Raw genomic sequence first — 22,916 nt, 5'->3', positions numbered from 1 at the left:
GCGTGAGGCCCGGGGGTGGGGGGTGGGGGTCTGGCGGGAGGAGGCGGCAGGCCGGACTTGCCGGTGAAATCCGCGTGCAGGGGAAGGGGGAGGAATACAGGTCTGTGCCAGGCACCGGGCACAGTCCCACTCAACCCGCAGTGGCCTCGATCTAGCAAACGGGATCGTTAGCCCCACTACACAGACGGGGAAGGTCACCCTCCCGGCGTATTTGCTCCCTACTCTGCGCCTGGTGGGGCACTGACTGTTGTCTCCGATCTATCTCATCGGCTCGCTCCCACAGCCCTGCGACGGGGCGCTCTGTGACCGTCCCGTTCTGCAGCTGAGAAAACGGAGGCTCAGAGAGGGGAGGGCATTTCCCCGAAGACACACAGGGAGCGAGCTGCAGAGTCGGGATTCAAACCCGGCGCTCCGCACCGCACGCGGCATTCGGAGACAGCCCGTCGGTAGGCGGAGCTGTCCTGGGCCCCCTGCAAGGCGGTGCATGCTGGCCGCAGGGGGTGCGCATGTGGGGAAGGGGGTGAGCCGACAGTCCCTCCTGCTCAGGGCGGGTGAGGAACCTCATTTGGGGAGGAAAGGAGAGAGACGCTCAGAGACAGTGTGGGGGCCAGACTGAGGGGTCGGGGGTCTCTGAGACCATCTGCTCGGGGACACCGACTGAGACGGCCTCACGGGATGGCCCAGAGGACGGTGGCCCAGAGTGAGGCAGCCTGGAGGAGGGTGGACGGCCCGCCCAAGCCCGCACTGGGGTCCAGGGAGAGGCTGGGTGCAGGGCCACCGTTGATGGGTGGACCTCGGGAGTGCGATTCTGGGAGCCGCTTCCCAGGCTGGCGGTGCACGAGGGGCCAGCGAGCTGTCACCTGGAACCACATCCAGAGCGTGGAAAGTTCTAGAAGGCGAGGCAGTCAACTCAAGGCCTTCTGGGGTCAGGTGGGGGCTGTCCCATCTAGAGGCGTGGCCCAGCCTGGGCGCCCGGCAGGAGCCGGGCCCGTTTCGGCTGCTTTCTCCCCCAAGAGTCTAGAACTCCGGAAATTTTCCAGTGAGCTGTCCTGATTCTAAGACAACGACAAATTCTCATTTTGCACAAACACAAGGCATCTGGGGGCTCCCTCTGCCCCCAGGGCCGCCAGTTTGAGATCTTCGCCTACGGCCACCTGCTCGTCGCACAGAGGAGGGCGCTTATCACCGGGAGCGGGCGCGCGGGGACCCCAGACTGCCCCCGGCCCTCTCCTGCCATTCCCTAAGGCTGCCTTGGGCCCCTGTGGGCCTCCGTCTGGGGACCCACCAAACTCACCAGCACCCGGCAGGCCGGGCCTGAGCCCCGGGCCCCAGCAGTCGGGGAGGGGAGGGGAGGGGGCCCCTCAGGGACGCCCGCCCTGCCACGGGCACCGCTTCCCGAGTGCTTACAGGGCGAGGTCGGCGACGTGCTTCCTCCCTCGGAGGTGGGTTTGGTGGCAGGGGGGAGCGCCAGCCGCGGCAGCCCAGGGGGCGGGGGCGCCAGCATCTGAGCAGAAAGGCAGTGACTGGACATTTTGAGCTGACCACTTCCATTTAACTGGGAGGAACAGAGAGACAGGTGGTTAAGGCGGCGGGCGCCCCCCTGCCCCGGGTGGCCGTCTGCGGGCCCCGCCGGGGGAGGGCCTGAGGGGCAGCAGGGCCGGGCCGGGCCAGCCGGGGCCGGGACGAGTCTGGTGGGTGCCTCTGGTGCCCACTCGCCTGAGCCCGCAGGCCCGCGGCGGCATCGGGGACCCCTCGTCTCCTCCTCAAGCCGCTCTCTTCCCTCTGCTCTCCTCGCACGAGACGCCACCTCACCCTAAACGACACCCGGCCTCGCGGCTGGGTCCGCACGCGCCCCGCCTCCTTCACCCGCAGGCCTGCGGCCAAGCGCCTCGGCCCCAGCTCCGGAAGGCGCAACCGCTCTGAGCCCCAGAAGCTTCTGCGGGAGTTTGGCGAGCGTGGGCCCGCGCCGCAGCCACGGGACCGTGGCGGGTTTGGGGCCAGCTACGCGCCGTTGGTTCCAACACGCGAAAGAGCCTCGGCTCTGACCTGGCCCGGCTCTGGGTGCTTCAGACGAGGGAAGGCGGCGGCCCTGTCATCCACAAGGCCATTCAACACGGAGGCTGAGTGACAGCCGGGGCCCCGGGGGGGCGTGTCGCCCGGAGCCCAGCGCGGGCCGGCGGCCCGTGGGGCCGAGGGGAGGCCCGAGTCGCCCCCCCCCCCCCCCGCAAACTCACCGGTCCAGGTTGCTGGCTGGCTGGGTCGCAGGCCAGCGACACGAGATCTTTGAGCGGGTCCTGGGGGTTGAGGTGAGGTGGGTAGCGGATGGCCGTGTGCGGGAAGTAGGTGGAGGCCGTCTGGGGCAGAATGGAGGTCGTGGGGAAGTGCAGGGCCGAGGTGGGGTGAGGGCTCCGGGCGATCCCTGTGGAGACCAGGACGGGATGGTCACTGGAGGCTGCGTCTGGGGGTGCGGGTGTCCCCTGCGCCCCGGTGCCTCCAATAAGAACAGAGCAGGACCCAGCGAGCCCTGCCACCGGCCAGGCCCTGTTGTCTCTTACACGCCCAAATTCGATGACGTTCTACCACAAGCTCACGGCGTTCTGTTGCCGCCCCGGTTTTGTCCGGTTTTGTTATTAAACCGGACGACGTGGTGGCTGTCAGAGGTTACGTCCGTTCCGCCCGCCCCCCCAGAGACCACACAGCAAGCAGGCAGCAGACCCGGGGGAGGGTCTGGCCCCACGGCCCACACCCTGACCCAGGGCTCGGCTGGCTCTTTCCGCAAGGGGCCGGTGGTCACTATTGTTTTTACCGTGGAAATATAATTTGGAGATAAAGTTCACCCTTTCCCAGTATTCACTTCACTGGGCTTTGGCACGATTGGGGACCGTGGAACCACTGCTACGATGGCTCGTGGGACATTTTCATCATCCCGAGAAGCAACTCCGTCCCCCTCAGCCATCGCGCTCCCCTCCCCCCACGAGCCCCCTTCCTGTGCGGGGATGAGCCTGTTCTGGATGTTTCACAGAAATGGGTTTCAGATACTCTGGGGCCTCTCGTGTCTGGGTCCCTCCCTGAGCATCGTGTGTCGGGGTCCGTCCGCGGGGCAGTGGGTGGGGGTGCCCCGCTCCTGTGCGTGGCTGAGTGGCGAGCCCGTGTGTTATTTGCTGGCTTTCTCTTTTTAAACGATCCGGTGACTTCTAGTATATTCGCTTTGTAATTCTGGAACGTTCCCGTCACCCCCAAGGTAGCTCACGCCCCCTTCCTCTCTCTAGCTCCTGGCCAAAGAGTACGTCCTCTTGGCTTTTCAGGCCCCACGGTCTCTGGCGGCTACCTGCCTCTGTCGCTGAAGTCTGAAAGCTGCCACAGGCAAATGGACGGCCAGGGCCGTGCACCAATAAAACTTTATTTACAACAACAGACAGCTGCGGGCCTGGCCTGCCGACTCCTGATCCGAACCACTGCACTGTTCTGATTCTCGCCTGCCTCCCTGTGTGTGTGCCTGCCCTTGTGTGCGGCGAAATCGTCACCATCAGGACAATGGGGTGACAGGCGATGCGCGAGCCCTTACCGCGATTAGCCCATCCGGCCCGAAAGACAGCCCTGGGAGGGGGACGTTTATGAGCCCCCGTGGACGGACGAGCAAAGGAGAGCCAGGTGCACCGTGACCAGCTCGGCTCGTGCCCTGTGGCTGCTCAAGTCGGTCTCCCTCTGTCGCACGTGAGGCCTCCTGTCCCTGTGGCCAGGAGCACCCCTGCATGGCCTGTGTGTCCTTGTGTGTGTCCAGCCATGCGTCGGGAGTGTCTGCCTCCTTCTGTGAGCACCCAACCCCGTGGGGGTGGAGTGAGAGCTAAGGGGAGCGGGGGGACGGGCAAGCCCAGACTGTACCTCCTTCCTGCACGGAGGGGGAAACTGAGGCCTCAGAGCCTGAATCAGGGCCAGGCGCTCCGCACCAGGACACCTCTGGGTGCTGTGGCCCAGCCGGGAGGCTATGGCACCGGGACTCACGGTCAGATGGCCAGAGGGACTTCCCCGGCCCAAGGAGTGTGGGGGGGTGCCTGATCAGAGGGCCCAGCCGCCCCTCCCTGCCCGGGGCCCACGTGCTCACCGCTGTGCACGGCAATGACAGGCCGGTGGTGCTGGGTGAAGCTGGAGAGGCGGGGGGAGTCCTGGGGAGACGGGCTGTGGAAAGGTGACTTGTCCATCTCTGTTTTCTTCACCGGGGACGAGATGCCTGTGTGGGAGGAGCCAGAGGGTCACAGGCCTGCAGGCAGTCAGAGCCCCTGCCCCCCCCCCTCCTGCCAGCACCCGTGGGCGAGGGGCTGGGAGCCCATCATCCAGGGGGGCAGACCGAGGCTCAGAGCAGAGAGGGGCTGCCCGGGGTCACGTGGCCCACGGGACGAGGAGCCTGGTGCCAGCAGAGGCCCCTGACGTCACGGCCTGGCCCCTGCCTTCTCTCCCTCCAGAGACAGAGACGGCTCAGGCTGCCCCACCCTCCGGAGGCACCCTGTACCCTGCAGGGTAGGCAGAGACGAGGGGCCGTCCTAAAGCCCCAATAGGCAGGGGTGAGCCGGGAGGACGCCGACGAGGCCCAGAGTGGCCCTGCGCCCGCAGACTCCTCCTCACCAGGGTAAGGGAACAGAACCTTCCTCGCGGGGCCATCGAGGGATAGATCTAAAATGGGACAGAACCCCTGTAGCCGTTAGACCAGAGTCTGGCTCACTGACCCGTTGGGAGTTTCCTGTGTGGACGGGCCTCACCTGGGCCGCCGGCTGCCCGGGGCGGCTCCGGCCCTCAGGGACCCTACCGGCCTCTGGCTCAACCCCTGGCACCTTCCTCCATGAATGAATGAATGAACGAATGAATGGTGTGCCAAGGGTGCGCAAGGACTCCACAGAGACCGCGGCACAGGAGTCCCTGTTGTCGTGAAGGGGACAGGCCATCCCGGTGAGGGGCACGTGCTGGCCCTCAAGACTCAGGGGAGCCCCCGCCCCTCCTCCCCGCGCCCCGTCCCTGCCAGCCTCCAGACGGGAGAGCCGGGGAGGAATCGGGGCAGAGTCCCGGGCCCGGCTCCCCCAGGGCGACCAGAATCTTGGTGCAGTGGGGCCTGCCGATGGGCATGTTTAGAAATCACTTCAGAACGTATTTTAGGGGCACCTGGGGGGCTCAGTCGGTTGAGCGTCTGACTCTTGATTTCAGCTCAGGTCACGATCTCAGGGTCACGGGATCGAGCCCCACACTGGGCTCTGTGCCAAGCGGAGGGCCTGCTTGGGATTCTCTCTCTCGCTCTCTCTCTCTCTCTCCCCCTGCCCTTCTCCCGCTCATGCACGGGCGCTCTCACAAATAAACAAACAAACAAATACATAAATAGACTGCAGGAGAAAAAAGTTTTAGACTGAAACGCACCCACCGAGGCCCACAGTGGACCCGCACATGGTGAGGGGTGTGCTCTCCCTCCCACCCAGCACCGCTGACATCGGGGAGGGTCACTCCCTGTGGAGGTGCCCCGGGCACCGCAGGCCAAGCAGCGTCCTCGCCTGCACCCCGCCCCATGCCAGGGGCCCCCCGATGTGACAGCCGCTGACGTCCCCCGGCAGAGTCACCCTGGTGAGAGTCACGGCCCGCCTCTGAGGCTTGCTGTCGCGGGCGTGGGGGTCTCCTGCCGCCCGTGTCCTGGCCCCCCGCCCCCAGCCTTGTCCCCAACCGTGTTCCCTCGGCCTCAATGCTGGGTCCTGCTGGTGGTGATACAGATGTGGGAACCAGCTGCCCCAGGGCCACCGCGGAAGTCAGCTGCTTTTGTGTCACAAACCCTGCTGCCCTCATAGCCCCAAACACACACGGTGCCGGGAGTGAGTGTGTCCGGGGCCCTGGGTCAGCAGGCCCAAGAGGCCTGGCAGCCAAGTGTCGCCTCTGGAGCCGGGAGCCCAGGCCGTCCCAGGGGACGGGAGCCGGTGGGACCCAGGATGGCCGGCGGGGGGGGGGGGGGTCAGCCCTGCAAGCGGCGTGCACACGTGTGCGCATGTGGGTGTGAGCGGCAGGGGCGACAGCTCCCTGCTGGCACGGGGCCTGGTGGGAATGAGGTTAGGGCCGGCGGAGGCTCACTTAGGAGGATTTCCTAGAACAGCCTGTCCTGGATGCAAATAGCCTGGCTGGACCCTGCCCCCAGCCGCATCTCCGCATCTCCGCAGGCCCTTCTAGAGCTTCCTGAGATGGGGCCTGGGGGAACCGGGGCAGGCGGGAGGGAGTGGGGGAGCCTGGCCCGGGGCCCTGCAGGAAAGAACAGCCCTTCGCGCTCCGGGGCAGGCCCCTAGAGGCCCTGAGTGTGCTTCCCCGCGTCTGGGCATCCCTCCCGGCTCAACAGACAGGCCGTCACGCGGTCTGGTTAAGACGAGGCCGGTACGCCCTCCTGCCCGGGTGCGAGCCGCTTTCTGCCCCACCCCCCACCCCCACCCCTCTGTGTCCCCATCCCGGCACCGCGTCTGTCCCCATCCGAGCACATCCACGCCTCCACCCTCTGCCTAGTGTCCTCCCTTCGGTCCCTCGCGCGCGCCTGCCCGGGGAGCACGGACCCTACCCCACGAGCGGCCCCATCTGCGCATGCGCCCGCGTGCTCGCCCAGCCGCACCCCTCCCCCGTGCGCATGGTGACTGCACATGATGTCCGGCCCGGGTCTCCACGGCCCCAGGCCACGGGCGGGCCCGCTGTGGTGTGTGCGCCCTCCCCCCAGCTGTCCTGTCCCCTGGGGGCAGCGCACATCGGAGCCTGCCCTCGTGTCACGCTCACACCCGCCCCGTGCGGGGGTTACAGTTGTCACCCCCGTTTCACAGATGTGGAGACTGACGCCGGACGGGAGGTCGCTTGCAAGGAGCGGGGGAGAGGATTCAAATCCAACACCGTAACTCCACAGGCCTCGCTCTGCGCCCCTCCTGCCCTCCGGGTTCTAAGAGGTGGGGGGAGGCCCCCACGCGACAGGGGAGAGAGAAGGAGCTGGTACCTGCGTGGCTGGGTGCCTCCGCCCCCTGCAGGGGGGCCACAGAAGCAGCAGGAACAAAGCACTCCCGGGAGCTGAGCAGAGGGGGCCCTTTCTGGCCTGCTTGGGTGGGTAACCAGGGAAGGCCTCGGGAGGAGGTGGCCAGGAGGAGAAAAGGCACTCCCAATCTGGGCACAGAGAGGGCAAAGGCCTCAGTCCGGCGCGGGGCCTGGGAGGCGGGGCCGACAGATCCCCCAGACCTCCGCCCCGCCCCAGGTAAGGGAGCACAGGCGCCGGGGGAGGCGGGTGTTAGCGGAACACTGCCCTTGCGGCGGGAGGAGAGGAAGGGAGGGGGTGCTCTAATCAGCTTAACCCCCTTAATGAGCAGCTAATTGGGGGCTGTCTAGACAGGAAGCTGGAGGAAGCCAAGAGGAGGAGACTGGGGGGGAGGGGGAAGAGGACATGGGAAGGGGAGGAGGAGGCGGCAGAGGAAGAGGAGGGAGGAAAGGAAGAGAAGGGGGCCGGGAGGAGCAGAAGGGGGAGGGGAGGAGGAGGGAAAGGAAGAGGAGGGAGGAGGGGGAGAGATGAGTCCATCTTCCCCACGGGGCTGGGCGCACCTGCAGGGTGCAGACCCGCATACAGCTGGGGGTTACACTGAGGGCCCCACAGGAGGGAGCCAGTCGGCCACCGCCTGAAGCAACCAATGGAGACCACAAGGGACAGACTCAGCTCTGTGACTCCGTGGGGCACACCAGAAGGGGGTGTCAGTTACCTCCTCGTCCACCCCCCACTGCTGCCGCCTCATGCTCAGGGCAGGAAGTTCACACCAGGCTCCAGCGACTCTCTCGAACATTTCCTTCCTTTTATTGATTGATTGATTGACTTTCTCTTTTCGAGCTTCCTGCATTGAAAGCTAGGTTTTTGTTTTTGGCTTCCATCCTTTCTGTTTTTCTAATCCATAGACTTAAGGCTATAATTTTTCCTCTCCGGGCTGCTGTGGCTACATCGCAGAAGCTGCCCTCCACCTCTAAATAGTACGCGCTTTACATGTGGCCGGTCCCGTCGATCACAGAGTTAACAGAGAAGCGCTTTGGGGTTCCCAATCATTAAAGGCAGCGCAGAAGTTAACAGTCTCCCAATATCTGCCCTACCCCTCTTCCTTAGTGGCAGAACCCTTAAAGTTGAGAGGGGCACGTACTTGCCGAAAATAAGACTACATTTCCCAGAAGCCCCTGCGGCAGGGTGTGGCCCTAGGAGCAACTCAGGGGCCCAGAGATCGGCAGAAGAGGTAAGCACAGCCTCTGAGAATTATTTTTAAAGGGAAAGGACATGCTCAGACTTGACCCTTCTTTCCTGCTGGCTGGACAGCAGACATGGGGGCTGGAGCTCCAGCAGTTGTCTTGGACCATAAGGTGGGAATGAAAACCATATTCACTTGGGGGCACCTGGGTGGCTCAGTTGGTTAAGCGATAGACTCTTGATTTCGTCTCAGGTCATGATTTCACAGTTCATGAGTTTGAGCCCTGCGTCGTACTCAGTGCTGACAACGTGGAGGCTGCTTGGGATTCTCCCTCTCTCTCTCTCTCTCTCCCCCCCTCTCTGCCCCTGCTCGTGCTCTCTCTCTCTCAAAAAAAAAAATAAATAAATAAACATTTAAAAATGCTCCACATTCGGGGCACTTGGGTGGCTCAGTTGGCTGAGCATCCGACTTCAGCTCAGGTCACGATCTCACGGTTGGTGAGTTCCAGCCCCGCATTGGGCTCTGTGTCGACAGTTCAGAGCCTGGAGCCTGCTTCAGATTCTGTGTCTCCCCCTTTCCCTCTGCCCTTCCCCCAATCGAGCGTTGTCTCCCTCTCTCTCTCTCTCTCTCTCTCTCTCTCTCAAAAATAAACAATAAAGTTTAAAAAAATATTCAAAAAAATGTTCCACATTCACTGGAGCTAAAGGCGGGAGCCTAAGTCTCAGGGTTGCTGATGGCTGGACATTTACTTTGGAGAGAAATGCCCTGTCCTTTTGGGGTTTCTGTTTCTCACAATCAAACTTAAAAGCTTATTAAATACAGGATCTTACACAGGCAAACCTGTCAGAAGTGGGGAACCCACAGGGAGAGAGAACCATGGAGACACTTTGACCCACAAATTAGAGCCTCCTAGGGAGACACATCCTCCCAAGGTTAGGTACCTGCCCTGGGAGCCAACACAATGGAAGAGGGAGGGCCACTGGGGCTCAAATGTCACAACCAGACATGATAGAGACTCATTCACAGACATGGGGGTTTTATAAAGACACGAACAACGAACTCTCTTGTGTTCTGGGCACTCATCGTGTGCCAGGTGGCTGCTTTATGTGCCTCCTACCATTCCCTCCTCCCAGCTCCAGGAAAGAAGAGTTAGCTCATCAATCCCATGTTGAAGATAAGAAAACTGAGGTTCAGGGGCGCCTGGGTGGCGCAGTCGGTTAAACGTCCGACTTCAGCCAGGTCACGATCTCGCGGTCTGTGAGTTCGAGCCCCGCGTCAGGCTCTGGGCTGACGGCTCGGAGCCTGGAGCCTGTTTCCGATTCTGTGTCTCCCTCTCTCTCTGCCCCTCCCCCGTTCATGCTCGGTCTCTCTCTGTCCCAAAAATAAATAAAAAAAAAAAAACGTTGAAAAAAAAAAAAAAAGAAAACTGAGATTCAGAGAAGTCAAGTCACCTGCCCAAAGTTACACAGCACACACAGCGAGCCGATGGCAGACCTGGCTTTCAAACCCAGGTCTCTCTGACACTTGAACCTGCCCTCTTAACTGTAATGCTTTCCAGGAATCCTGTAGGTATGGTCTTCGTGTAGACAGACCTTTATAAGAAAGCTGGCCCTTCGGGAACAGGGAGTAGGGACCAAAAAGCAGGGGGCAAGCAAACAAATCCTCAGGTTTACTGGGTGTGTACTATGCGCCAGGCCCGTTTTAGGGACACCGCACGTATTAGCTCACTTAATCCCCACAACCTTAGAGGGCGGTGCAGATATTAACCCCATTTTACAGATGAGGAACCGGAGGCTCAGAGCAGTGCGGTCACCAGAGGCTGTACTGGCCGGTGGGTCCGAGTCCACGCTGGCAACCATTGGGTAATCCGCGGGGTGAGCCCTTTTTAAGGGGTAAGGGTCTGGACTGAGGGGCGTTTCTAAGTTCTGGGACACAGACTCCGCTGGGGACCTTTGCATTTCCAGGGACACCCAGCCCAGGGCAAGGCAAGCTTGTGGGCCCCCCTGAGCATAGTGTCCCCGAGCAGCCCCGAGGCCAGCCCGCGGGAGAGCAGAAACTCGGGTTCTCCGGAGGAGAACCGCGGTGGAGACGAGGACCCCAAGGAACGGAGATCTTCGGGGGAGGCCGCTGGGGAGCCTGTGGCAATGCCGCCCCTGCAGAACAGGACCCGTTCTGGGGAGGGCCCTAAAAAGGCAGACGAGTGAGAGGCCAGCCTCTCCCCGAAAAGGAGGTTCAGAGAAAAGCAGCGGGGCTCCGAGAGACCTGGGACCGCGCGGAGGCCGAGCCCGTGGAGACGGGAATCTCGGAAGATCAGCAGGACCCCTGCGACGGGGCACATGCTACAGCTCGGGACCCACCAGCGGGGACCCTCCAGATGAGGGCGTAGGGCGGACCCCGGGAAGAAGCGCGCTGGCGATCAGAAGCGCCACCGAGTCCACGCCGCAGGTCGGGAGCCCCTCGGAGACGAGGCTGCACCGGGCAGAGGGCAGGAAAGCCGCGGGAGGGACAGTCTCCGCCCTCTCGAGGCCCCGACGGAACCCAGAAGCTCCGGGAACGTGAGTCCGGACTTCCCAGCGGCGAGCGACGCGCGCGACTACAATTCCCAGGAGGCCCCGCGGCCCCAGCCCCAGGGCTTCCGCACCCCGGCGCCGGCGCAGTGCCTGCCGGAATATGTAGTCCCCGCCGCGGTAACCCCGGCCCCGAGGCCCGCTCCGCCCCCACTGCCAGCCCCACCTCCTTCCATGTCCTCCGTCCAGTTGCGGCTGCTACTCGTGGGAGAGCTGGGCGAGGTGTAGTAATCGCCGCCGGGGCTCGTGTCCACGTCTTCCTCCATCGAGCCCGACTTGTGCCGCTTGCTCCTGAAGGGCGAGGGAAACAGAGCGCAGGCCGGTTACCACGGCGACGCGAGGGTGTGGAGGGGGCGGTTGGGGCTGACTTCCGGTCCGTAGCGGGGCAGGGCGGGGAGGGTGCTATCGCGAGACGTCGAGGTTCCCGCGGACTTTCAGCCGGTTCTGGGAGCACCTGTCTCAACCTGCCCATCGCTCGGATGGGACGCCCGGGGCCAGAGGCAGTGAGGCACTCGGCCGAGCGCAGACGGTTGGCTGGCAGGCTGCGCACTAAAACCCTGGATAAACACTCGGCCTACCGTAAACCTCAGAACAACCCGGTAGGACTGTGATCCCATTTTACAGATGGCGGAAATCCACGCAAGCACGGTGACCGGCTCAAGGTTACCCAGCGTATCTCCGCAAGAACCAGTGTGTGTTCTCGTGGAGTCTCAGGGGGTGGGCTGATAGGACTCAAGGCTGTGGGAGCCCTGGGTGGGGTATCAGGGCTGGGGAAAGGAGCACTTGGGGCTGGGTTTTGAGGGACACGTAGGAGTTTACCATGTGAACCCTGAAAACAGGCATTCCAGGGAGAGGAGTCAGCCAGCCGGGGCCAGGTGGAGGGGCGAAGGGTGGCTGAATGCCCAGAGGCAGGGACCGGGGCACGTACCCGCTGGAGGAAGTGCTCGGTAGCGTTCTCCTCATGCCTGTGCTGGCTGGATTCAGGTCGTATGCCAGGTGCCCCTGCAGCTCCCCCAGGGAGAAGTTGGGTCCTGTTCCAGTCACCACGGGTGCTGCGGAGGGCGAGAGGGGGCAGAGTGAGAGAGGGTGCAAGCTCCAGGGCTGCAGTTTGCCCCGGAGGGGTGGGGAGAGCCACCGGGGGACTGGCCAGCCCCAAAAGGAACCCCGTCCCCTGACTGGCCTGGTTCCTAACGTGGCTGAAAGTGTCCTCATTCTATGGGTCAGGAGCCCAAAGCCAGCAAGAGAGGCCAAGCTCACACTGTGAGGCAGAGGCATAGCCAGAGCGGGAGGCCGAGCTTCCCAGCGCTCCCTGAGGCCAGGCTCTGCTGATCTGGACAGGGAGGATGATGGTCAGGATTCAGGCAGGACAGTGCCCAGAACTCCCTGCACTGGAGTTCAGGTGGGGGTGTCTGGGGAGTGGGTGGGTCCCCAGCAGGTACATTAGGAAGGTAAGGGAACAGGAGGCAAAGCGGGTGGGGCGTGTGGGCCCCTACCTACTGCCCTTCCTAGGAACCTTAGCTCGGTGACAGAGGGGAGTAGGGCAGGGTGATGGGCAGCTTCCCTTTCCCTGAGACTCTTTCTCAGAGTCCCCATCCCAGAGCCCCCTCTCCCTCTCCCGCACCCCTCCCCTCTCCAGGTCCCAGCACAGGGTGGGCGGGGACACTCACTCCGGGACACCTGGATGAGCTCGGTGACGCTGAACACGCCAGAGGTGACAAAGCTCTCCTGGAAGTCGGTCGTGTCTGGAACAGGGAGAAAATGGGACTCACTGGGTCTGTTTCCTTCCTCGACACCCTGGGCTACCCAGACTCCGGGCGCTGGAGTGGTCACCCTGTCCACCCCCTGCAGCCATGTGGCAAGACGGAGGCAGAGGCCGGACCTGCGTTCGAATCTCAGCTCGGCTGCCGCTTCGCGTGTGCTCTTGGGCAAGTCCCTTCCTGTCCGTGAGCCTCCGTGCTCCCTAATCTCCAAAGTGGGGGCCACACACCCTGCCATCGGGGTGGCTGATATGAATCAACTGGCCGCAAGGGGCTGGCTTGCTCTCCTCGCGTCACGCGGTTCTGCAGCCCCTTATCCCTCCCCCTCCAGACTGGGAGCTCTGTCCTGACGGGGAGGTCTGTGTGCCCAGGTCCCGCGGTGTCCCCAGTGCCTGGCCCAGAGCCTGGCACACAGCAGGGGCTCAGAATCACGGGCTGAATGGAAGGTCCACCCGCAGCAGTTAAAGTCCCCCATGTCCCCAGAACCACGCCTGCCTAATGTCAAAGGAAGAGGGACCCTCCTCTCCGGTGTGCAGTGGTTGGGACCCATTTAATGGATTTGGAAACAGGTGTGGCTCCTCCTGGCTGACCTTGGACAGCTGGGAGCCAGTCTCTCGCACCCCCCCCCCCCCCGGAGGCCTTCGCGGGCAGAACCCGTCTACCGAACGAGCATTTACAACTGCATCCTGTGTCCCGTTCTGAGCTGGGCCCCGGGGACACTGTGGGAACTAGGCAGACACAAGTGGCCTAGACACAAGTCCCTTGTGGGGACTCCCAGCCCGGATGGACCCCGGACACATGACGCTCAGGGAGGGAACCCGACACAAGGCCACGCGGGGCGTGAGTCCGCAGGTGTGAAACGTCCAGAACCGGCTCCTCTGCGGACAGGAAGGGGGGTTCATGGGGGCCGAGGACTGGGGAAGGGGAGGAGAGGTGGGGACAGGGCTTCTTTTCGGGGCAACAAAAGTGTTGTGTTCTGTCATGTGAATTTAACCACAATACGGTTTTGGGCTTTTTTTTTTTTTTTTTTTTTAGATCATTAAGGCAAAGGCACCACACGTCAGGCGGTGGTCGGCAGGCAGGGTTGGGGAGCCTGCCTGAAAGAGGACCGAGAGGCCTACAGACATTAAAGTTTGGGAAGTGGCAAGGACAGCGCCTGGTGCAGGGTAACGGCCACGCAGGCCAGTGTCGGCTGCCGTGATCAGGATGGTCTTAAACAGGAGGTCTGGCCGCCTCCCTGAGGGTCACGATATTGCCAGCAGTGGCCCGTGCAAAGGCCCTGGGGTTGGAGGCAACAGGAGGGAAAGAAGCCAGGGAAGGTGGTCAGAGTGGAGAAGGGACCAGCAGGTGGGCGGCTCTAGGCCTTGGGGGTGGCGAGAGCGGTTCTTCTCCAGGCCCCCAGGGGGCAGCACGGGCCACAGGGAGCCGACCTGGGTGCCCGGTTCCCCAGCTGTGAGAGACCCAAGTCCTGGCCAGTCCGGAAACTCCAGTCTCCCCGGTTACCAGCTTTGTGCACACCATTTATTGAGCAATTACTATGTGCCCAGCCCCGTGCTGGGGGGTCAGGGCCACCACATCCCCGGGAGGAGAGAGGGTGATGTCCCCCCCCCCCCCCCGCCCCCAGCGTCCAGGGGAAGTGGCCTCGGCCGTTTCCTGCCACCCAGCTGGCCAGCTGGTGTCAGCACGCCCCTCCGCCTTCCCCCCCACCGGGGTTTCCTGTTTGTGCAGCACTCGCCCAGCTCCATCTCCAGGGGACTCCCTGGCGGGTGGGAGGAAGTGCTTTCCTCCGCCAGACGCTGGAGCTCCCCATGGGACCAGGCCAAACGTCGCTGCCCCCGCCTGCCTTGAACATCTGGCTTGGAGGCAGGCGCCTGAGGATCACAGGAGGCCAAGGAGGACTCAGGGTCACAGCCGGCCCGTGGTGAGCGGCACGGGGGCCTGTGACGCTCCTGGAACCATCCGGCCCTCCTGTGCCGGCCTTTCCAACGGGGACGTCCTCACCCACTTGCTTTTTCTTCCATCCTTCCTTCCTGTTATCTCTCCTCCTCCACCCCTGTGTACCATCTCTCTAGTTTCTCTTTTTGTCTGTGCTTCACCCCTCCCTCTCTCCTTTTTTTTCTTTCTGCAAATATTTATTGAGCACCTGTTGTGTACCAGGGTCCTATTCTAGGCGCTGAGGACACAGTAGTGATCAGGACAGACAAAAGCCTCTGCCCTCAAGCGGGTGAGGTTGCATTAGAAGAGAGAAGCAAACAAGCAACTAAGCAAATACATAGGCGATCACTAACTTCCTCAAAAGGAAATAAAACAGAAAGTGGTCATTGAGAGTGGCTAAGACTGTCTGAGGTCAGCAAATCTGTCTGAGAGGGGGAGTATGTGAGCTAAGACCTGGGTGATCTAGAGAGAGAGAGCAATGAGCTGTCCAGATAGAAGGCAAAGCACATGCAAAGGCCCTGAAGCAGGAACTGGGCCTGGACTGCTGGAGGAACAGCTAGGAGGCCCATGTGGCTGGAGCAGAGAGACCGAGGGGAAGAGAGGGAGGAAGGGAGGGCAGGCAGGGCACAGGGACAGGTCCTGCAGGGCCTTGGGGGTCAGGGGAGGACTTTTGCCCCAAGGGAGGTGGGGCCCCTAGAGGACTGTGAGCAGAGGAGGGCAGGACCTGACTCAGAGCTCATGGGGGGCTCTCTGGCCACCTTAGGACAGACAGGGAAGTGAGGACAGAAGCCAGGGGACCAGGGTAGAGGTGACTGCTGTGGTCCAGGAGGGCAATTTTGGGAGCAGACCAGGGCAGAAGCAGGGCCCTCTCTTGTGGGGTGAGCCCCTCAGGGCCCAGGGGGCGGGAGCTCGGAGTCGTGGGTTCCAACCCCAGCTCCCTGCTTGCCCCTGGGAAGGCCCCTTGACCTCTCCGTGCCTCGGTTTTCTCATCTACAAAATGGAACAATACCAGTACCTGCCTATCGCATGGCTGTGAGGTGCCGACGCGGGGCCACGCAGAGCACGATGGGGCCATGCGCCCCGGCCCTCGCCACCCCCAAACTCACCCAGCGTGATGGGCTTGCTGTCCTCCTGGTCGGAGCCCATCCCTGCCCGGGGACTACCGCTCTGCTCCGCGTCTGCAAAGAGAAGGAGGGGGACGGTGTGGTGACATTGCAGGGGACCCCACCCCGGGGGGAGGGGAGGCCTCCGTGCCGGGGCCAGGCTGGGCAGCGCCGTGGAGAAGCGGTCCCGAGCTTGCCCGGGCCCGGGGGTCTCCGCTTGGCCCCCTCCCCTCGGCCTCTGCCCTTGAAGTCCCGGGGCCCCAGCCCTTGGTCTTGGGTTGTCACTCGGGGCCCCCAGGAGAGGGCAGAGGGGCGTCCCCCTGCAGCCGCCATGCGGCTACCCACCCTCCTGGCTTGGGGGCTCCCTCCCACCCTGGCGCCAGCCCTCCATCTTATCTAAAAATAATCAGGCTCCTTGGCAGACGGCGAAACAGACAGACGCTGAGCTCAGCATTATCAGCTCCGGCAGCCTGGATGGAGGGCGAGGTGCGCCAACCCCTCTGCAGCCCCCACGGCGTCCACCCGGGACCGGGGCGGGGGCGGCGGGAGGGGGGGGGGACACCCACGAGCCCAGCCTGACGGAACCCCCGGCCCCGCCTATCTGTCTCTGAGGTCAAACCCCAAGGTGGTGGGAGTCACGGCCAGACGCCAAAGGAGAATCAGCCCCTTCCACCTGCCATGTTCCAAAGCCAGGCATAACCGCTGTGTGCCCTCAGGCAAGTTGCTTAACTGTTCTGAGCCTCACTTCTCTCTTTCAAATGGGTGTGGGCGTCACCGAGAGGTGGTAAAGAGGTAATACGGACGGACGGACGGGTCGGGAGCCCGTAGGGCACACCCAAATCGAGTTCGAGCCCCGGATCCGGTTCAGCGTGGACGGCGTGGAGCCCGCTTGGGATTCTCTGTTTCCCTCCCTCTCTCTCTCTCTCTCTCTCGCTCTCAAAATAAATAAACTTAAAAGAATATTTTAAATCCCTAAAATGGCCGTAAATGTGGCCTTCACCTCATTTTCGAGGTCTCCTTCAATCCGTAAGAGAGCCACACGTCTGGCGTTGTGATTGTGCCCATTTTTTTTTTTGATTGTGCCCATTTTATAGGCAAGGAAGCCTGAGGTTTAAACGGTGAGCAACTGCCCCCCCCCCGGCCCCTCTCCCCCCCCCCCCCCCCGGTCACCAGGGTGACTTTCTGCATGAGTGGGCACGTGCGTCCAGACCTGTGACCCACGGCCGTGCGTTAACCGCCTGGCTTCCGGGATCGGACGCCCGAGTTCCCATCCCAGTGCCGGGAGCCTCTGAGGCGACGCGCCCTCCGCTCCCTCGGGATCCCGTGGGGGTGACCGTGCGGACGCCTCCCCAGACGGCCGTGGAGCCCTCCCCGTGCGCCTCGTGGCTTGGCACACCCTGTGTGTCGAGCACCTCCTGCCCGCCAAGATCGAGGGTGCCCTGAACGCCACCGGGCCGAGGACCCGTGCCTCAGTTTCCCGACCTGCCACAGGAGCGGACGGGGGCAGCCCCAGTCGTGACCCACTGGGCTGGGCAGGGCTGGGCAGCAGCCGAGGCGAGCGTGCCCGGCTCGGCCCCGCGCCCTGTGGCCGCTCCCGGGCCGGGCTGCCAGCGGCCCCTTGGCTCCGGCCAGTTCCGCTTGGACGGCCACGCGGCTGGGCACGGTGGCCGCCGCGTTGGGAAGAGCCCAGCCCGGGCAGCCGGCCTCGGGCACAGGACCCTCTTCCGGATCCGGTGCCCACACGGCCTCGGCAGGCAGCAGGGCGCGGCGGGCGCTCAGGCGATGCCCGGTCAGGGCCGCAGGGCTGTGGGCCTCATTCTCCTCATCCGTGAAGTGGGCACAGCCACACGTCTCTCTCAGAGGCTGTCCCCTGACAGAAAAGGCGATGGCGAATACAAGAAAGAGCCCCAGACCGGGGGGGAGGGGGGGCACACAGAAAGCACGTTGCCAGCCGGAGGGAGGCGTTATCACTCTCTGTGCTGCGTCCCCCCCCCCCCATTTCCGTCTAGGGTGTTGTTACTTTGCATCCGGGGAGAGCGAGGGAGCTCGGCCACAGCTGGCTCTTAGCCAAGGTCGCTCTGTGACCTGGGGCCGGCCAGACCACCTCCCGGAGCCACGCGGTTTCCCGGGAGCAGAAAGATGGCAGAACCCACCTCTGGGCTTTGCCGGCCGCCAAGTCAGCGAATGCGTGTGAAAGCACCGGCGGGTACCGACGGTCAAAAAAACGGTGGGCTTGGGAGCGGCTGTGAACGACACCGTGTTCCGCGTGGTGGTTAATTGTCCGCTGTGGGCACTGAGAACCGCGGCTGGCCGTCGCCTATCGGTCTTGTATCCCGCGGCCCCGCTGAGCTCACTCAGTAGTTCTAGGAGATGTTTGTGTTTTCGTAGATCGCTCGGGATTTTCTTTGTAAGACCCTTGGGTCATCTGATCTGTAGGCCTCTGATTTCCTTTTTCTTGCCTTATTGCACAGGCAAGGACTTCCAGCACGATACCGAACGGAAGTGGCGAGAGCGAGTGGCCCTTCTTGGTTCCGATCTTGGGGGAGACTCCCCAGTGTCTCACCCCCGAGTACGATGGAGATCCCTTCACTGGGGTCAAGGGGTTTACCCTTCCCTTTCTATAGTCCGGGGAGCTTTTTTTTTTTTTTTTTTTTTTAATTAAATAAGCGTAGTTTCTAAACACTGATGCTGTAATGACATGCTATCTCATTAAATCTTTTTTAATTTAGTTTTTAGATGGTGGTTAAATAGACATAGCATAAAATTTACCATTTAACTGTTTTTAAATTTTTTTTTTTTTGATGTTTATTTATTCTTGAGAGAGACCATGAGCAGGGGAAGGGCAGAGAGAGAGACACACAGAACCCGAAGCAGCCTCCAGGCTCTGAGCTGTCGGCATAGAGCCCGACGCGGGGCTCGAACCCACAAACGGCGAGATCACGAACTGAGCCGAAGTGGGACGCCCGACCGACTGAGCCACCCAGGCGCCCCACCGTTTAACTGTTTCTAAGCGCACGGCTCATTGGCATCAGGCACACTCACGCCGTCCTGCATCCACCCACACTATCTGTCTCCAGAACTTTCCATGTCCCCAAACTGAGACTCTGTCCCCATGAAGCACGGACTCCCCGCCCCCTGCCCCACCCCTGGCTCCCACTGTCTACTCTCTGTCTCTGTGGATGGGACTCCTCTGGGGACCCCCTGTGAGAGGGGTCGCGCAGGGCGTGTCCTTCTGTGTCTGGCTCCTGTCACCGCGCACAGTGACCTCCGGGTCCGTCCACGCGGTGGCAGGCGGCAGATGTCCTGACTTTTTAAGGCTGAATAACATTCCATTGAAACAGTTTTCAAGGCTCTGCTACTTGGGTCCTGAAAACTCCCACCAGCCACATGCGACTTTACAGTTAAGTGAGCTAAACTGAAATCAAGTTAGAATTTCAGGACTTCGCCAGCATCGGTCACCTTTCGCTACTCAAGAGCCCACAAGACTGGCGGGGACCAGATTGGACGGTGCGGAACCCTGTCACCATCCCAGAAAGCTGAGCCCAGCTCAGCCCCCCGGGGCTGAGCTGCGATGGATGTTTCCATGAAATATCAGGAGGAAAGGGGCCCAGAGAGTCCCTTCTCCTCTCATCTGCTTAGACAGCCGGCCCTTAAATGCAATGTCCTCTGGTCTGAACAGACGTCTAATGGATAATGTTTAAAGGACAGGCTAAACATTAAAAAAAATTTTTTTTTTAAAAAAGGGGCCCCTGGGTGGCTCCGTCGGTGAAGCGTCCGACTTCCGCTCAGGTCATGATCTCGCGGTTGTGGGTTCGAGCCCCGCGTCGGGCTCTGTGCTGATGGCTCGGAGCCTGGAGCCGGCTTCGGATTCTGTGTCTCCCTCTCTCTCTGCCCCTCCCCCGCTCACGCTCTGTCTCTCTCTCTCTCTCTCTCCTTCAAAAATAAATAAACGCTAAAAAAAAAAAAAAAAAAAAAAAAAAAGGACGGCTAATGTCCAGTGCCCCCAGCTGCCCCAGGCCCCAAGACAATGGCTTTCGTCTGCTGAGTCGTACTGCGTGAAGAGCGGTCACAGTAGATTGATTCAATCTACCCAACTGATGAGTTTGGTAAACTGAGGCGCAGCTCAGAGTCTCTTATCCGAAGCTGATGTCAAGTCAGAGAAGTTATGTGCCCATCACAGAGTTGCTTAACGGGGGGTGATCCTGCCCCTCAGGACAAAGTCTGGGCGCCTCTGTGGTTGTCAGGACTGGGGCTGTCCTGGCATCGAGGGGGCCGGGGACGCCGCTCACCCCCTACAGCACCCAGGACACCACCCACAGAATGACCCGCCCCAGTGTCTGCGGTGCCGTCGGGGGAGGCCCTGCTCTGGATCCATCCGTTTCCAGTGGGGGTGAAAACCAGTGCTTGGGGGAGGGAGAAGGTAAACAATTCTGCTCTTCGCTCTTTTTTTCCTAATTATAATTTTTCAAATATGTTTATTTGTTTTTGAAAGAGAGAGAGACAGAGCGTGAGCTGGGGAGGGGCAGAGAGAGAGGGAGACACAGAATCCGAAGCAGGTTCCAGGCTCCGAGCTGTCGGCACAGAGCCCGACGCGGGGCTCGAACCCACGGACCGCGAGATCATGACCTGAGCCGAAGGCGGCCGCTTCACCGACGGAGCCCCCCAGGCGCCCCCCGTTTTCTTTTGAAAGGAACTGACTGCTGGGCACCTCCTGGGTGTCAGAAGCCTGGAAGACCACAGTGTGACGAAAATGGGCAAAAAAGCCCTGCCCTCGTGGCACCCAGGTCCTAACGGGGGAGCGACGGGCAATGAACAAGCAAGCAGATTCACCCAAGGGATAAACTCGGGGCGTGTCGAGTGCCAGGGAGGCCCCACGGCTCGGAGAAGTGAGTGGCCGCCCCTGGAGGAGGAGGGGCATAGACTGGAGGTCCTGGGAGGGTTGATGAGGGTTCTGGGTGAAATGGTACGGTCCAATTGTTAATGCTTAGTGACTCATTTCTTTGACTATATCGGGCTGCACGGTTCACCTCCACTGACTTATTTAATCTTCAAAACTCCCCCAGGAGGACAACATGGATGGATCTAGAGAGCATAACGCTGAGCGAAATGTGTCAGTCAGAGAAAGACAAACGCCGCAGGATTTCATTCATATGTGGAATTGAAGAAACAAAATAAACAGAGCGCAGGGCGGGTGCGGGGGGGGGGAGAGATAAGCCAGAAAACGGGCTCTTGACTACAGAGAACCCGCGGATGGTCACCAGAGGGGAGGTGGGAGGGGTATGGAGATGTAGGTGTGGGGATAAGAGCACACTCATCCGTGTGCGGGGACAGCTAGGGACAGACTACGTCCTTGGTACCCACCTCCCTGCTCTGCCCACGCCGACGAGCACCCCCTCGGGGAGCAGAGCCCCCAGACCCTATCGCGCAGGCTGGGGAGACTTCCGAGCACGCCCCACTCGGGTCGCCGGGGTAGGGGCCGCGGTGTCATGAGACGGGGTGCGTTGACGGGCGACACGGTCTGGTCTGACACCCTGAAGCCGGCCTGGATCCCGTCCGGCAATCCCCAGGGTTACCCAGAGACCGCAAGTAAGTTCCCCAAGGCCACACAGCAAGGAAAGCTGACGGGCTGACGGTTTCATCCGCTCCTCGTAAAAACGCATAAACGGTGGGGGGCGGGGGGGCGCCTGGGTGGCTTAGTTGGTTAAGCATCCGACTCTTGATTTCGGCTCAGAGCATGATCCCTCTTCGTGAGTTCGAGCCCCGCGTCGGGCTCCGTGCTTGGGATTCTCTCCCCCCCTCCCCCTCTCTCTCTCAAAAATAAATAAATAGACTTAAAAAAAATATACGTGAACATCTCGTTGAATATCACACCACATCCAATGCCAGCCTTGAGACGTTGTTGGCTTGTTTTTTGGTTTTTGTTTTGAGTTTTCTCCTGACCGGGTCGACTCAACCACCCCCCCCATCCCCTCCGGCCCCCGGACACGGTTTTCCGCAGCCCGTGCTGCCCAAACGGTATTCTCCCCGCGAGGACACCAGGGATGTGTCTCCTGGGTGAAAAACTGAAGCAGGACGTGGCCGCCGGTGACCCGTGCTCGTGGTTCGAGACCCGACCGAGCACGGGCCTCATGGTCAAGAACGGGCCTCGCTGGTCTCCGAGCAGCTGTGGGGCTTTCCGGGGCCTTTAAAACGCACCTGGGTCTTGAAGAAAGGGGGTGGGTGTCCCCCCCCCCCCCCCCCCGATCGTCTGACCTCGAGGGTCTCCTGGGAGCCAGAGCCGCACGGAGTCCCTGCCCTGCCTGGCACAGCCTGGCGTGTGACCTCGGACCAGTCCCGTGTCCTCCCTCTGAGCCTCGGTTTTCCCATCTGCAAAGCGAACCGTCTCCACTGCTGCCTTCCTTCACGGGGCTGAGGCTGGAGCCTGAGCTGCTTCGGAAGAGGAAGGGCCAATCGCTGATAAGGGGATAAATACTGTGCTGGTGACAGCGTTTGTCCAAACTCAGAATCCAGATGAACTTCGTCCTTCCTCTGCCCACCGCCTTCCGGGGCTCCCACCTCCAGCGGCCCCCCGTGGCCCCGCCAGACCCCCCCCACCCCTCCCCCCCCCCATCCCCTCCTCCTTCTCTCGCCCATCGTCCACTCTGCTCCAGCCACATGGGCCTCTGGCTGCTCTGCCAACGTGCCGGGCCCAATGCTGCCCCAGGACCTTTGCACAGGTGGTGTGGTACCCTCTGCCTGCATGTCCTTTCGGCATCTACATGGCTAACACCCTCCTGTCATTCCGGCCTTTCCTCAAAGATCTCCTTCTCTGAGAGGCACACGAGGCTCTTTAGCACCACGCACGAGCATAGGTAGCCACACTCACACTAGTATGAGGGAGAGTCTGGCCACTGGCAACAGCTGAATCTCAAGTGACTCCCTGCTTCGGCCTGGACCGGTTCTCTCTCGACGTTCTCAGGTCCGTGGGGCGTTCATGTGCAGCCGGGACGTCACCTCCTCCCGTATCCTTTTGCTCAAACGAGCACATGATCGTGGCGACAATAGAAATGTAAACTGGATCCCACTGACGGAGTGTACAGAGTGTTCTTTCCTGTCCATGGCCAGGAGCCCAAATTTGGTCCGTCCCAGTCCCTGAGAAAGGCGCCGCTGGGCCTCCGGTCCCGCCCTTCCCGCCCAGGAACACCCACCCCTTTGCACCACACAACTCCCTTCATCCCGGTGGCTAACCCTGCGGCCGTCCCTAATTGGGAGATCAACACGCCGAGGTGACACGCTCATCTCACAGGTGTTTAGTGACCACCTACTACTTGCCAGGCACTGGGCAGACGGCAGGGTGCCAAGGGAGGAGAG

The 22,916-nt window shown here is 61.7% G+C and overlaps 1 protein-coding gene across 1 annotated transcript in view; it reads right to left on the bottom strand.

Moving 5' to 3' along the window:
- Positions 1 to 22,916, bottom strand: part of NFIC (nuclear factor I C) — a 50,674-nt gene that overhangs the window by 5,170 nt on the left and 22,588 nt on the right. Inside the window, exons 3-9 of the mRNA XM_049643191.1 lie at positions 15,570 to 15,641; positions 12,439 to 12,513; positions 11,700 to 11,823; positions 10,938 to 11,062; positions 4,103 to 4,228; positions 2,235 to 2,419; positions 1,408 to 1,555 (exon numbers count right to left, since the gene is read on the bottom strand). Of these exons, the coding sequence (XP_049499148.1) occupies positions 1,408 to 1,555; positions 2,235 to 2,419; positions 4,103 to 4,228; positions 10,938 to 11,062; positions 11,700 to 11,823; positions 12,439 to 12,513; positions 15,570 to 15,641 (855 nt within the window). The remainder of the gene's footprint in view (positions 1 to 1,407; positions 1,556 to 2,234; positions 2,420 to 4,102; positions 4,229 to 10,937; positions 11,063 to 11,699; positions 11,824 to 12,438; positions 12,514 to 15,569; positions 15,642 to 22,916) is intronic.

The sequence above is a fragment of the Panthera uncia genome, chromosome A2 (genome assembly GCF_023721935.1).
Source record: "Panthera uncia isolate 11264 chromosome A2, Puncia_PCG_1.0, whole genome shotgun sequence".
Lineage (NCBI taxonomy): Eukaryota > Metazoa > Chordata > Mammalia > Carnivora > Felidae > Panthera > Panthera uncia.
Note: the sequence above shows the minus strand (reverse complement) of the source record. Positions and strands in the feature narration are given on the sequence as shown.